Below are 15163 nucleotides of genomic sequence, written 5' to 3'. Positions count from 1 at the left end.
TTAAAAGCCGCCAGGTCCACCGGATTAAAAGGTACATGGGTGTATACTTGCATGGTCTGGGCTGCACGCCCATCTTCCCCAGGCCGGGCTATTACAGTTTCAGTAGGTAAAGGATAAAATCCCACTGAGGGAGGAATCTCTGGAACCAGGGGCATCTGATCTTTATATGGTGGAGGTGTTAAAGCCAAAGGGGACACCAACTCTGGCATTACAGTGGTTGCGGGGGAATACTGAGACTCAACACTGACAACTACCGATCCTGTCGGAGTCAAATTACACTTCTGCAAAATATCTGTCTTATTTCGTAAAGCCATAAACAATTGCGCATACGAATGTTCATTCCATTTACCCGTCCACTGACAAAACAGGAGTATTTGGAGGATTGTATTATAGTTAATTGACCCTTCCGGAGGCCACCTTTCCTGATCCTCCAGTTGATATTGAGGCCATTCCACTGTACAGAACCTTTTAAGATTATTTTTAGTCATTAGATCTGACTTAAACAGTTTCCAATTAGTCAGAATGCATTCTAAGAGTGTACACCGTGCCCTGCCAACCGTACTCTGTCCCTGCCCATACTCCAGGGAGACACTGGGCGTCCCCAGGTCTTAACAGGCAATGCTCAGACTGCTGAGCTTATCCTACCTTGTCCGAGGGACCAGTTCCATACCATCGCCCACGATCGCTTCTCCACTATTTGAGCACATTGCACCGTTGTGCCCTCCGGGGTCAATCAAACCACTTCTCCGCCGAGGCCCCCGATGAAACCACCGGTGCGCACTGGGCGTCGGTCGTTGCTGCAAGTTGTTGACCCCAGGAGGGATCCGGGCAAGGTAAAATGTTAGCCTCGAGCCCCACATTGGGCGCCAAAAACTGTTGCCGGCACAAGGTGCCCGAGGGAGGCAACAATTGGGTTCGTTGCCCGGTGTGCGTCACGCCAAATAAACACACGGGGGGGAGAAGTAGACAGAGTTTATTTGAGCTCAAGTAAAAGGCGCAGGGAGACCGTATGGTCTCAAATCCCATGCCCCTAGCCCTGCAACAGTGTATATTTATACCCTGGTCATTTTCTGCAGTAGTTTTCCACAAGCTGCCCCCCGCCACTTTCCTTCCTCCCTTCTCTCTCTGAGCGGTGCCCTTGCATTCCACAGATAACAGTTTTTAGGGAGTTTCAGCTTGCTACTCATCCTGTTTTCCAGTATTACAGGAGATTACAAAAGTCAAAGAAAGGGTTACAAAGGTTGGGGAAGTGACGGGGGCCCTGGCTCACCTGGGCCTAGAGCAGAGGGGCTTCATCGACACTTGTGGTCTTTCATCCCTCTGAGTTACCTAGGGTTATGCCCAGTGACACCAACAGTGCCATTATGTTTTCCAGCATGGCTGTCCACTTGTCTCTATATCATCTCCAGCATGTCTGCTTGCATGTCTTTTCTTTATCAGTGGGCTCCCTCCAAGCTTGCCCTCCTTCTTGTGTGTTTGCAGTCCCCAAGTTTGGGTATAAAGAGAACTCTTTTGTGCATTAGATGTGTGGTAATCCTCTACTTTAGGACTTTTCTGGTTGGAGGATATTAGCCTGAAGCATTTGCCAAAAAGGAAAAGCAGGATCTTGTTCAAAAAGGCAGTGAACAAACCAGGAAGTTACAATGCATTGCTTTTTGCCAATATGTTGTCCAGTTGCTGGTGCAGGAGTGGGAAGAAACTCTCACCTGTTAGGGCATCCTTGAGGATGTCTCATTACCTTGTCATGTGCGCACCAATGTAAATGACCTTCTTTGCCTTAAAGTTCCTTCCGTAACATCAGCATATTGCAACCAAGTGCACTGCAAAATGCACAGCCTTCTGTAGGCATTGTTCTGAACAGTATAAAGGGTGTGATTAAAAATGCCTTATCACAACAGAAAAGATGTGGACAAATTGGAGAGAGTCCAACGGAGGGCAACAAAAATGGCAAGGAGCTGAGACACATGACTTATGAGGAGAGGCTGTGGGCACTGGGCTTATTTAGACTGAAGAAGAGAAAACTTAGAGGGGATTTAATAGCAGCCTTTAACTACCTGAAGGAGAGTTCCAAAGAGGATGGAGCTGGGCTATTCTCAGTGGTGACAGATGACAGAAAAAGGAGCAATGGGCTCAAGTTGCAGCAAGGGATATGAAGAACACCTCTCTCACTAGGAGGGTAGTAAAGCACTAGAACAGGCTACCCAGAGAGATTGTGGAGTCTCCATCCTTGGAGGTTTTTAAGACCCAGCTAGACAAAGCCTTGGCTGAGACGATGTAGTTGAGGATGGTCCTGCTTTGAGCAGGTGGTTGGACCCTCATTTTCTATGATTCTGTGATCTCTGTGGTGCTTGAAAAATGTTGCTAGCTTATTTGAGCAATACACCTCATGCCTTCCACCCAACTGTGAACAAAGGGTGGGGGATTCTTTCATTTCCCTCAATACGTACAGCTGCCACACAATGTATTTGATATTGTTTAACCTCTGTGGTGCTATCATCCTGAGCATTTGTGTGGGCAGCAAGCTGGGGGAAGGGGGAAGCATTTAATAAGCAGAGAAAGGGAGAACAGAAGGGCAATGTATTTGAGCAATGCTGCTAGGACTTTTTATTTCAGAGAAATAAAAGCCTAGGGGTTCAAATTCTCTGGTGGGGATGCAGTTTTGACCATGTTTTAAGGCAGTACAAGGGATAATAAAAAATAAAGTAACCACACACAAATAGCTGGCTGATTAAGACCCTTGCCCAGCTGTCATGCTGTGCTCATGGTCTTTATCCCTAACACTATGTGTTCTCTGGTATCTATGAAGGCAGAGTACTAATGTGTGTGTTACTGGCATATTAGGGCATCCCACAGAGAGGGCAGAGTTAAGGCTGCATCGGAGGTATGACAAATACCTTAACTTCGCATTTCCTACTTTGCAGAGGGTTCAGTTCACATTGGTTTTAGAGACAGCTGACTATTAAAAGTGGCTCTTACTAGGGGAGCCATAACTCAGATATGCCTGGGCCATGACCTTGTGCTTCCAACACTACCTAGATCCCTGGCACAGATGTGATGCAGCAAATATCAAGACAATTAGCATCAGAATATTGATTTTAGAGCACGTAGAAAAAATCAGCCTTAGCTATAGACATGGTCCTGCCCTATTATAATTCATGTCTGACAGCTCTAGTCAGGGTGCTGACACAGTTTCTCTTATGAGGCTCATTTGATGCCTCATATGGGTGGAGCTGTGACTGAAGGTCTTCCCACAGTCAGGGCATTTATAGGGTTTTCCTGCCGATTCTCTGGTGCCTGATCAGATTTGGTCTCTGATTGAAGTTTTCCCCGAAGTCAGGGCAATGGTAGGGTTTTTGTCCCATGTGAGTTCCCTTGTATCCAATACAAGTTGACCAGTCACAGAAGTTTTTCCCATGCTCAAGGCAGCGGTAGGGTTTCTCTCCCACTCAGGTTCTCTCATGTCTGATAAAGCTTGGCCGGCCAGTCACAGACATTCTTCCCGCAGATGGAGCAGATGAAGGGTTTCTCTCCCACGTGGATTCTTTGGTGTCCGATCAGTTGTGGATTCTGGAAAAAGTCTTTCCCACACTCTGGGCACTTGTAGGGTTTCTCCCCCATGTGGATTCTCTGGTGTTTTCTTAGGGCTGGATTATCAATAAAGCTTTTCCCACATTGGGGGCATTTGCAGGGCCTCTCCCCTGCATGGACCCTGTGATGTGTTATTACCTGTGAGCTCTGGCTGAAGCTCTGCCCATGCTCTGTGCATGTGTTCTGTCTCTGTCCCTTGGGGATGCTCTGCTACATCTTGGCCTTGCTGAAATTCCTCAGGCCACCCTCACCATGAGTGGGTTTGTAGCCTTTTCCAAGTTCACGTCTCCCAGACACATTCTCCAGCAACATCCCATTCAATTCCCCTCACTCAGGTCCTTCCTGATGAGGATTCTCTGTCATATGACCATTCATTACCCAGTTACCTTCTGGGAAAGATAGGGAGGGAGACAGCCCCAAGATAAATCATTTCCCAGGCCGGGGAAAAATGGCAACTTCAAAAAGAGGAAACTGAAAGGAGGGGAAAAAGCTAAAATACCATTACTTGTTGGAAGATGTGAAAGACCAGGAGGAGAATTCTCCTCAAACCTTTCCCCAAAGGGGAGTATGGAGGGAACAAATATGGCCTTCCCCACCTTTAGGAAAAAAAAGATACTGCCTGGCTTAGTGTAGAAAACACTGGCCTGAGGTTCAGGAGATCTGGTTCTACTGCTGACCGGCTGGGCAAGCCAATGCACGTCTCTCTGCGTTAGTGAAAGGAAGAGTCATGAAAATGAAACTGGTCTTTTCCCTTCTTAGTTCCTTACAGGGAGGCAAATCTGACCACAGGAAAGAGGAAACCAAGGGCAGCAGGTTCACAGCTGCTAACACAGCTCTAAGTCCTACAAGAAGCTCATTAAAAAAGAAGAGTCATAAGAGCTGAGGCATCTGTGCATGCAGAGTCTCCCTCTCCTGCCTGTCCCCAGCATGTTCCTCAGGTCTCTCTCTGTTACCTGGAGTCTGTGGTTCAGGAGCTCCTGTCTGCAGAGCCCAGGGCTGCCCTGGGGGGCTGGCTCAAACCACGGAAGATAGCTTCGCTACTGAGTTGGGCACATCTGGAGCTTTAATGGAGACATCTCCCCAGTAATAGTCCCCACTGGGGGAGAAGCTGCTACTCATTTTGGGATCCCAGGCCACAGCAGAGAAAGAGTCAATAGGGTCTGAGAGAGGGAGGAAAACAGAAACAGAGTGAGAGCACAGTCCCTTCTCTCTGACCAAAACCCTCTGGGTACAACAGTTACTGACCTTTCCCCCAGCTCTGTACCATCTAGTCTCTCCATTCCCAGGATGGACCTAGACAGAATCCTTCTCTATGCCTCTAAACTACAGAAACCTGCAGAGTAAAACAGAGTATCTGTGTCACTTAGAAATCCCTTTTGCAGCTCTGGACAGCCACCCTGGGGCCAGAGTCCTACCACCCACATATATCCACTTAAGGACCCTTTTGAACAACCCCATAGATACCCCTATTTCTCCTTTCCACAGGATCTTGAAGTCATCTTCCCATTGACAGAAACTTCTATGCATGATTCATCCTTAAAGCCAAGAGACAAAGGCTGCCATTGTGCAGGGGACATTAAACCCCTTAGAAGGGGTCTTACAGATGTTTTGGGAGCTGACAGTGCAGCCAGATTCAAAAAAGGGAATGGACAAATTTTTGGAAGAAAGAGGCATCAGCAGCTATTGAGCACAGAAGTCAGGAGCACAGCCTCTGAATCAGAACTTCCTGGACCTTAAATGCCGGAGGCTGCAAATGAAAGAGGATCAGCTGGAAAAAACCCTGGTCATACCCCTGTCCTCTGCTTGTCATCATCCACTCTGCCCCTATGTCACACAGGATACTGGGCAAGATGCACTTATGGTCTGATCCAGTAAATGGCAGTTCTTATGTCCTTAGAGGGGAGAGCTTGGTGCAGGGTCACTGCAGGCCTCAGGGAGGAGCTGGTAGTGGAGGGGTCCCTGGGGTCACACAAAAGCTGGCAGTGGACACCACTCTCTGCAGTAACTCCCTGCGTGAATTCTATGGTTCCCCAAAATATTGCTTACAAATCCCAGAGCCCCATCTGATGTTGCTGGAAATACCAGATTCCTGGTTTTAAAAAGGGAGAGGTTAATATTGAGGGAATAACTTTGTTTTGCCACTGGCTTTCAGGTGACCAGGATTTCACCCCAAATTCTCAACCCACTTCCCTTGCAGGATCTTCAAACCCAGACAGTGCAAAAATGGAGACAGCAGCAAAAGCAAGTGGAAGCAGGGGGTGATGACAAACAGCCCTTCTCTAGCACAGCTATAATGTACTGTAGCACATGTAGGAGGACTGATCCATGCATGGGGGCTGCACAGAGCATTTTTTTGGTTTCTTAGGGGCTTCCTCGCTGCAATTCACATCTCTTTTCACCCCTATACAATTTCCTCATAGGCTGCCAACCCTTATCAAACCATGCTCTTGATTCAGTTCCTCAGCTCAACCTTCCTCTTGTCCATTGTTAGCCTTTGCAGCCTAGCCCACTCTCCTGGGAAGCTCAGCAGGAGCTCTTTGCTCAATATTTGTAACATCCTCCAATTCTAACCCTCTGCCCCCACTTTGTGATGGCACGGTTGAGCAGTCTCCTTCAGCCTTGCCTGAGTCGCAGCTTTTAGGGCCCCACTCCTAACAGATGTTGCAGTCTTTAGTGTATTTTATCTTCACCATAATCATGACAGGTGCGGAAGAGCAATTACCCCCATTTTACAGATAAGAAACTGGAGGACAGAGAGACAAAGAGGAACATCAGTTTCCAAAGTCTTATGTGACTCATGATCCTCATTCCTAAGTCCTCCGGCCACCTGTCCTCCCTAGAAGCCCCTCCATTAAGTTTGATGGATGTTGCAGTTGGGGCTTACAGCTACAGCCATCCAGCTCATGAGCCCCTGCAGATCTTAGCAATCTCTCAAGTAACTATGGCCCAAACCACTTTGTAGCCAGGCTGTGAGGGGTATCCTGCTGGAGCAGCTGAGTGCTGTTTGGGTCGGGGTTGGGGTCAGGGTTAGGAACAGGAAAGGGTTAGAGGTGTCTTCCTGCTTGGAGTTGGTCAGATTCCCAGAGATGTATTCAGGACATGGTGGAATAGGATAGTTCACACGCACAGGAAGCAAACTGGACCCCAGGGTCCCCCAGCTGGGCATGGGCTGGGAGAGCTGCCAGCATTGGGGTTGGCATTTGAGTGGCAGGGGCCTTTTGCTCCAGGACTGTTTTGGCAGCTGGAGATGTATCAGCTGGTCTCTCCCATGCCACCCATGGGCTTCCAAGGTCCTGTCATGAGGCTTCCCAGGCTCTGCTTCCTGGAGTTGCTGGAGCAGCCTGAGAGAGGCTTTGGGTGCACAGCCCTGTGCCTGGTCTCCTGCGTCTGTTCAGAGAAGGGAGAGCAGAGCAAGTCCAGGAAGCCCGGCGGGGTACAACTGTGAGCAGGGCCCCGGTGCCGTGCACACAGCTCCATGCAGTGCCCGCCATGCCCGTTCCTCATGTTGGCACCAGTGAAAAACAATGTGGTTGTGGCAAAGTGGGTGAATGGACTGGGCATTTCACCCCCCCACCTCCCTTGAACTGGGGAGTGCCTGGTCTGCCCTGAGGGACACAGCCCAGAAGGAGGAAACAGAGCCATGCCCAGCCCAGCTGCCCCACCACAGGCACCTGGAGATGGGGTTTCTCCTCCCTTTTAAAGAAGGGCAGAATTGAAGCACAAACCCAGATCAATTCATTTCATCCTTAAAATCACAGTCCAGGGGGATAAGTAAGTATTTCCTACATGTTCATGTGATTTAAATGTCCCGTCTTGTTTCTGTTAGCAACCATCAGGTGCCAGTAGGATAATAACAGGAGAACGAGTTTTAGGGAGAATTTCACTCTTCAATCCCTCACCCAGAAGTGAGCAGGTCAGGATCGGGTCCTTGGGCAACGCTGCCAGAGGCACTGGGAGGGGAGCGAGGATCTCTTGTGCTTTCAGGCTTGTGGCCTGCATTCAGAAAAAATGTGAAACATCAAGATAGAGCTGACAGGACCCTGCCCTTGGAGTGAGGGGCTGAGTAACACTCCCTGAAGCTCTGTGCATAGGATGCAGGAGCCTGGCATGCTCTGGATGCCACCCCCTGCCTAGGCCATGATAAGAAATGTTTCTCCTTTAACCATCTGTGTGTTTTATCTCCAGTTCAGAACATCTTTCCTGGCATGAGTGTTGCAACTCTTCTCCATTGCCTCCCGGGACAGGGCTCCCTTCCCTGCCAGGATGGCTGGGGCACGGTGCAAAGCCAGCATTGCCTGAACACTGGTTACAATTCATTTAAAGCAACCTTTCTTGATGGTGCAGAGCAGGGGAATTGGTCTCTCCTGGGTACCAACAGGCATGCAGTAAAGCTCCAGGGACAAGCCAGTAGCAGCTGTGAGGTAGAAAGTGTCCAGTGGAGGGTGGCAGGAGTCTCTCTTGGATGGCAGGAAAGGGCCAATAAGGGAAGGTCCAGGAGGAACAAGGGTCCTCGTGTGAGCAAGCAGAGAGGGGAAGGGGCAGTGAGAGGAGAGGTGTAGATTTGTTTTGGGGGGAAAGGCTGTGCACAAGGATGGCTTCCAACAGGATGGCATAGTCTCTTTCAGGGGTAGGCATCGCTCCCATCAAGGCAGTGACTGCAGGTTGAGGCAGCGTGGGACATCCATCGGAGGAGAGGCAGGAAACCTGAGTACCGAAGCTGCAGGGAGGAGTGTGACGTCCCCAGGGCCTGTGAGCATGGGGTGAGAGGGGAGCTGTGTGTCCAAAGCAGCTGTGGGGCTTTGACCCTGAACCCAGGTCTCTGCCCACCTGCCAACCATAGTGCCAGGAGGCTGTGGGCATGGGTGAAACCCAGGGTTCACCTGCCTGTCTCCTGGATGAGTGGAGGAGGGATAGATAAGTGTGATGGGGTTGCTTTGAACCCCAGTTGATGACTGTTCCTGCTCAGTGCCAGGATGGACAAGCTGAGGCGAGTGCTGAGGAGGAGGTTGGCCAAGGTGCTTGCCATGGGAGAAGAGAGCAGCAGTGAGCCTGGGCAGGAGGATTGGGGCCCCACCTGCCATGACGAGGAAGGGCCTATCAAGGCAAGAAAGTGGCTGTACCCCATCTGCTGCTGAAAAAAACCGAGCAGTTTCCAGTGGCAGGGGAAAGGAGGGAATGAAATCCACCACCTCCGTGTCCAAATGGAGGTGGCCCTGGGTGCACGCAGGCAGGCGGGAGCCAATACCATCAGAGCCCCAAGCACCCAAAGAGCCATGCAGCTCCCCTCCTGGGTCATCGAGCAGCCTGGAGCCCGGCCCTGCAGCCCCACAGCAGGAAGCAGCCCCCTGCCAAACCGGGGATGAGGGCCCAGCCACCCTGGGGCAGGAGCTGAGCCAGGCCCACAGCAGCCCCAGCCCGAGCCACTGCTCCTCCTGGGATGACTGGCACACATCCCAGCAGTCTGGGAACACCAACCCCAGCATCAGCTCCTCCTTGGAGGACTCTGAAAACTCCTCCAAGTCACAAAGCACCAGCACAAGCAGCACCTCCTCCTCAGAGGACACCAATAGCTCTGAGGAGTCCACAAGCACCATGTTGACCAGCAGCTCCTCCTCAGAGGACTCCAGTAGCTCCCTGGAGTTCAGGACCAGCCCGGCACCTGGTGCCAGCCATACAGGTAAGAGGAGCTGCTGGGGCCCGGAGGTCTCAGCACCTTTCACTAAGTGAGGCCAGTTGGACCCTCCATGGGGTTGGGCAGGGGGATCCTGGCCAAGGTGAGGGGACTGAGCCGCACACCTCCCTAGCACCTCCTGGTGCAGGCAGGGCACCATTTCTTCCCCCGACACCCAGCGTCCCTCCCCCTCAGGAGTACACGAGTAACCCTCTCCCCTTTCCTCCCTGCTGCAGTGATTCCCAGCCCAGCCAGCGAGGAGCTGGAGGAAGAAGAGGAAGAAGACAGAAGGTCCCTGGAAGAAACTGTCCTCCTCCTTGTCAAAAAACACCTGCAGGACCCAGGGAAGGTATGAAACTTCCCCAGCACCCAGTCAGTCCTCTGTTCCCCCCATCCAGGCCGGGGGAGAAGTCACCCCCCAGGACCCGGAGCCCTCAAGGGAACACACTCAGCTCAGGGGCACTGCTCGAGGTAGGTGTGTTTGTGAAGCCCCAACTGGGTCCCCTTTCTCCACAAACACTGCCCTGCTCCTCACTCCGCCTGCCCCCGAGGAGATACATGTCACCACCGTGGGAGTCAGAGGAGACTTGAGTCCCACAGAGAATTTGGGGAGGAGCAGGAGGCTCCTGGCTAAGAGCCTACTTTAGCCCTGGTCTTGCTCCTGGTAGATGCTGGATGGGAAGGACAGGCAGCGCTTCCTGTTGGCGATCGTGAGCCTGAGCATCACCGCCCACCACAGCAGACAGGTGGCTGTGGAGCTGGAAGGCCTGAAAGCAGCCATGCTGGAAAAGATCATTTTGAGTAGCACGGGATGGTGTGGGGAGAGGGAAGGAGAGGAAATGTTGTCTTGTGAGGGCAGGAAGGAGGGGAGAGGTGGAGCTGGATTAGAGGGAGAAGGGCAGGTGCACCTGGGCCTGGATATTAGGTTGGGGCAGCAGACAAGGGAGATTGTGGTGGAAGATGAGGGCAATCCTGCATCTGGAGGGCAGATGAGGGTAGGATCTGGGGGCAAGTGAGAAATTGGAGTGGCAAGTCTGCAAGGCCATGGGAGCTGAGTGGGAGGGAGGGGGATGTTTGGGATCCTGCTGCCTGCACCTGCAGCACTGAGTGGTCTCCTGTGGGGGACGTGGCTGTGGCCTGTGGTTTCCTAACCTCGACCTGCCCTTTGGGTCTCTCAGGAGTTGATGGAGACCATCTCGCTGGAGGCCGACTGGAGAAACATCCTGGCATACAGCATAGATGCCATCCGTTGCCTCAGGTACCAGGAATTCTGCCCCGCTCCCCTCACTCTGCCATGGGCCAGGGGGATCCCCACTGCTCAGACCCAGATTTGCAGGCTCTTTCCTGCCCACCCCAGTCCCACCTCCACCCTGCAGAGCTCAATCTGATGCAGGCTCCTCTCTCCTGACAGTGACCTGAATCTCAGCCTGGAGCCAGCTCTGGAGTCGTGCCTCCTGTGGGCCGCCATGGAGAAGAGCTTCCTGGCCATAAGGCATGAGAGCCATCGCAACCAGGTGGGTCCTCCTGCCACTGCCATGTCCCACAAGCCACCCTCTGGCAGGAGTGGCCCCAGCCTCCGTGGCACTGACCCTTGGGTCTTCCTCCCCTTCCTGGTCATGAATTGGCTGTACGAGGAGTACTAGGAGGGTCTGCTGTGCTGCGTCTTGTCCAGCACCCCCAGCCTGGGCAAAACTCTACTCCATCTGGGAGGCGAGCACGATGCAGAGGGGCTGGGCTCAGGACAGCTCCTGCCCTGTGCACTGCAGCAAGCCTTTCTCAAAGCGTAAGGCAGATGGACAAGACCGAGCTCAAAACCTGGGCCCTGAGCAGGATGGTGCCAAGGCTGCTGGGTTAGGCAGGGCACGTGCCCATTGATCTTAACATTTTCCTCCCACAGCACTTTACATCGTGTATTGAGCTGCCAGATGCCCAGCACCATGCACTGGGTATGAAGATCTTCACCAGCATCATTGCCTTTGCTGTCCAGCTCCTCCCACAGTTTGAGGTGAGTGAGCCCCGAGCCCAGTGTCCTGGTTCCCTGCCACTGCCAGGGCCATCCTTGGACAGTGGGGTCAGAGCTGGAAACTAAGCTTAACTCCAGGGCCTCTGCTTCTGCCTCAGTGGTGTCCCCTGGCTCTTTATGGGTCTCTTTTCCATGGCCTGCCCTGGATATAGGACCTTACTAGGTCTGGAGCATCAGGCACAGGGAATCATCCTGCAGCCCTGAACAAGACCCCGGACTCCAGGTTCCCAGGGGAAGAGAGGGGTGTCATGCTCTGGCACTCTGGTGTCTGCCTTTCCGCCCTCCTGCTGGGTAATGGAGGGAGGTGGAGAGAGACAGCCGGGCCTGGGGAATGTAGTGGGGAGGGAAGGTGGGACGTGCATGGGCTACTCTGACATACCAGAGGTGGGGGACATGGCAGCCTGCCTGGGTCTGTCCATCAGCGACCCGGTGGAGAGCATCGGCTGCAAGGCCAGGGAGGGTGTGTATTGGCTCGCTCAAATCCTCCTTCAGCAGAGGGGTAAGGAGACCCAGGTGGAGTCCAAGGCTTCACTGCCAATGGTTTCCCTCCAAAAGCCTGATCCCAAATGCTGGGCCACATGTTGTGTCCCCCTCTGTCCATTGCCGACCTGGGAACAACTCAGGGTGTCAGCATTAACGACCTTGTCCCTTCTACCTCAGCGCCCAGGTCTGGCCCTGCAGCCTGTGCTAATGCACCAGTCCTGGGTCTCCCATACAGGCACCTGAGAACCCATCCCAAAGCCCCCAGCCCAGACTGGTCCCAGGACTCCTGGTCCTGATTGGCTCTCACAGAACGATGCCCTCCCTGCTGCGGCCCTGCCCTTCACGGTGCCATAAGGGCAGCCAGAGCCCCACTAGCACCAAAGCTAGGATGGCAGGTCACAGCCATATGTCTCCATTCTCCTAGGCCAAGACATGCAAGGGGCAGAGGAGCTGTGGTGCAAGTGCCAGATGCAGCAGAGACAGGTCCAGAACTACAGGGACCTGGTGAGAGCTGGAGAGGCGAGAATGCTGTGATGAAGAGGTGGGGAAAAAGGGCTGATGCTTGTCTCCAGCTTGCAGAGTTGTTCCTGTGGTGGGTTACAGCCTTGCAAGTATCCAGGGCAATGTGGTGCCAGGCCTCAGAGATGAAGCATGTCTGTGGGATGTGCCAAGCCTTGCATCTTTTTGTTCCAGGGGCTGAGAAAGATCTTGCTGAAGGAGCAAAGGAGATCTTTCCTTCAGAGGGCCCTTCATGCAGTTCACAATGGACACATGCACATCAGCCAAGCTGGGCTGGTCTTCCTCTATGCCACCCTGGGGGAAGCCAGCCGCTTGATGGGGCACAAGGTCAGCACCCACAATAGGAAGTGAGGGGAGGGAGGAGAGTGAACTCAGGGCCCCTCTCCTCTGTGCCACATGAAGTCACTCTCATCCCATCACCACCTGTTGCCTCTGGAAAACATGGAGCAGAGAGAGGTCACTAGCCACTGGAGTCTGAGCTCTAGCTTATGCCGGGGCTTATTTGCACCTCAAAGACTAACTCAATCAGTACCTATATATGTTTATATAGCCCAGATATCATGACCCTGCTGGTCACTTTGGCAGAGGGTGAAGCCTGCCCCCATCTGTAAGGTGCAACTCTCCCCTGCCTTCTGAGGAAACGGGCCGGTAGGAGAACAGAAGGCCTGACAAGTGCCTTGGATGAAGGAATGAATTCATCTGCCTGGGCAGGATGGCAGCAGTCTGCCCTCGCACAAGTCATGCCCCTGATGGTCAAAGTCTCTGGCCAGGCCCAAAGATACAGAGCGTGTCCCCACAGAACAGGTTTCCCCTTCCCACCCTCCAGTCAGGAGTCCTTAGGAGCTGCACAGGGCCCTGCACAGCACCATTTCTCCTGGTGTCCCTGAGCCTGTACTTGCTCTAGGGAGAATGGAGGATTCAGCCACTTGGTGCTGCCAGTCTGCCCATTTGCCCTGGGCTGCCACTCCCTGTCTTCACCATGACTCCCAGAAAAAGGTCCAGCTAGGAACCTGCCCCCATTTCCCTGGACTTTTGCCAAAACCCCTTGGTTTCAGTCCAATCCCGGCTCCATGACCCCTCCCCACATCCCCCATCCTTCCTGGGGGCAGCAGAGGCTCTGATGAGCTTTTGTGCACCTGCAAGAGAAAGAAATCCCCATCAGGGCCCTGAATAAGCTGTTTGCCATCACCTGCTTCAAAGATCTGCAAGGACACAGCCTGCTCGCCAGCTCCTCCAGTGCCCCCTCCTCTTTCCAGCCACCCACACTTGGTCCTGCAGGTGCTGTCCTGTCCCCTCTGCCCTTAAGGGACAGGTATCAGCAGGAAGGGATGGGGAGGCTCGCAGCACTAACACAGACCTGCTCCCTGCCGTGTGTGGGCAATTCTCCCCTGTGCCCCCAGAGAATCCTGTCCTAGCCTCTGTCCTCCATAGGCCTTTCCTTTCTCCTCCTCTCACTTGCAGGAGCCTTTCCTCATGTCCTGCTGCCTCTGGACAAAACTCCCCCTGCTCCAGGTGGTGTGGATAGGTCTGCATGGTGTTGCCATCTTTCATGAAGGAGCCCCGGGAGCTTTCCCAAGTGGCTGAGCAACCCCAGGTCAGGCAGGACCCTCAGCCTCCTGTTAAATGCTGCTGTGGCTCACACAGTTGGAGACCTGCTTTCCCTTGCTGTGGCTCTCTCAAACACAGCCTTTTTGGGGGCTGAGGTTGTCCATTCAGAGCACCTACCTCATCTTGAATATGGCTGGGTAGTGATGCCTAAAGATGTTCAGCTTCTTCCATGTAGGAGGCTAAGCATCATCTATTTTGTTTTCCCTCATTCAAATGTTCTGGCCTTTGTGTCCCAGGAAAGCTCTCAATCCCCATTTCCTCACAGCAGAGCCTTGTATCATGGTCACAATGCATGGATCTAATCTTTTGCTGCCTTTGCTTACACGGCATTGCACAACCTGCAAACCACTTCGACACTGACAGCACCTCCCTGAGTGAACACGACCTTCCCAACCTCACCGCTAGCCTGGTGGCTACAGAGAAAAGCTGCAACAAAGCCGAAGCCACCACACAAGTCACTGACTGAGCAGATCCATCCAGTCTGAGCCATCCTCCACTGCAACTTCAGCCTCTGCACAGAGAAGCAGCCTGAGAAACCCTCATGGGTGAAGAACCTGAAAATCTTCTTCCAGGCCTGCCCTGCAAAGGGCTGGGATAAGACCAGGAGCCATGAGTTTGTGGTAACTAGGTTGCTAAGTGAAGGATGCTCTTGTGTGGATGGCATTTTGTTACCCCTGCCTCAGGGCTTTGGCCAGTTGCCATTTGGGGCCAGGAAGGAATTTTTCCCCCCTTCATTTATGGAACTAACTTCTGGGGGGATTTCACCTTCCCCTGAGGCATTGGGACGTAGTCAGACAATCCCAGCTTCTGTTGCGTTAGTAGCCTGCCTTTGAATCCTTTTCAGGCCATTGAGGGAGAGAGGAAAGCAAAGGCATAAATAATGTGTAATGCTGAACATAGATTTCGTTAAAGTTAAGAGTAGATGTAGGATAATTAAGTTAAGTTTAATTTATTTTTTGTTATGAAAGTTGATGTTCATCTCATATTCCTGTGTCAAATACAAGCTCATGACGTGCAAGGGAAAAAAGAAGACACGGGGTCTACAATTCACAGGAGAAATCTGCCATTTTTAGCTCAGAAAGTCAAGGTCGAGCTGACTGAGAAGCTGTTAAGACTGCTTGATGGGGAAAGCCCTTTGATCCTCAGAGAATCAACCTTGGGTGGTCAGGGAAGTGTTTCAAGAAAATTGCAAAGGGAAAAGGTTTCTCTGCTCCAGGTTGCCAAGGGTTTTTGGGGAGATGTGATATCTCTTAGAAAAAAATGTTCTTTGC

The 15163-nt window shown here is 52.5% G+C and overlaps 1 protein-coding gene across 1 annotated transcript; it reads left to right on the top strand.

The window, feature by feature from the left end:
* The first annotated feature begins 8474 nt into the window (after positions 1-8474).
* Positions 8475-15064, top strand: LOC149852420 (uncharacterized). Its single transcript, XM_090028980.1, has 6 exons — positions 8475-9265; positions 9496-9608; positions 10438-10517; positions 10671-10773; positions 11157-11264; positions 12190-15064. Exons 1-6 carry the CDS (start codon positions 8668-8670, stop codon positions 12271-12273), a joined length of 1086 nt encoding a protein of 361 aa, XP_089885106.1. The 5' UTR covers positions 8475-8667; the 3' UTR covers positions 12274-15064.
* Positions 15065-15163: the final 99 nt, after the last annotated feature.

The sequence above is a fragment of the Crocodylus siamensis genome, chromosome 15 (assembly GCF_052110815.1).
Source record: "Crocodylus siamensis isolate JL-2025a chromosome 15, ASM5211081v1, whole genome shotgun sequence".
Lineage (NCBI taxonomy): Eukaryota > Metazoa > Chordata > Crocodylia > Crocodylidae > Crocodylus > Crocodylus siamensis.
This window is presented reverse-complemented; position numbering and strand designations above follow the sequence as displayed.

Coding starts and splice junctions, on each gene's coding strand:
- LOC149852420 (XM_090028980.1), top strand. CDS start 8,668: ATGACGAGGAAGGGCCTATCAAGGCAAGAAAGTGGCTGTACCCCATCT. Junction 10,518..10,670: donor GATGCCATCCGTTGCCTCAG/GTACCAGGAATT, acceptor CTCTCCTGACAG/TGACCTGAATCTCAGCCTGG. Junction 10,774..11,156: donor ATGAGAGCCATCGCAACCAG/GTGGGTCCTCCT, acceptor TTCCTCCCACAG/CACTTTACATCGTGTATTGA.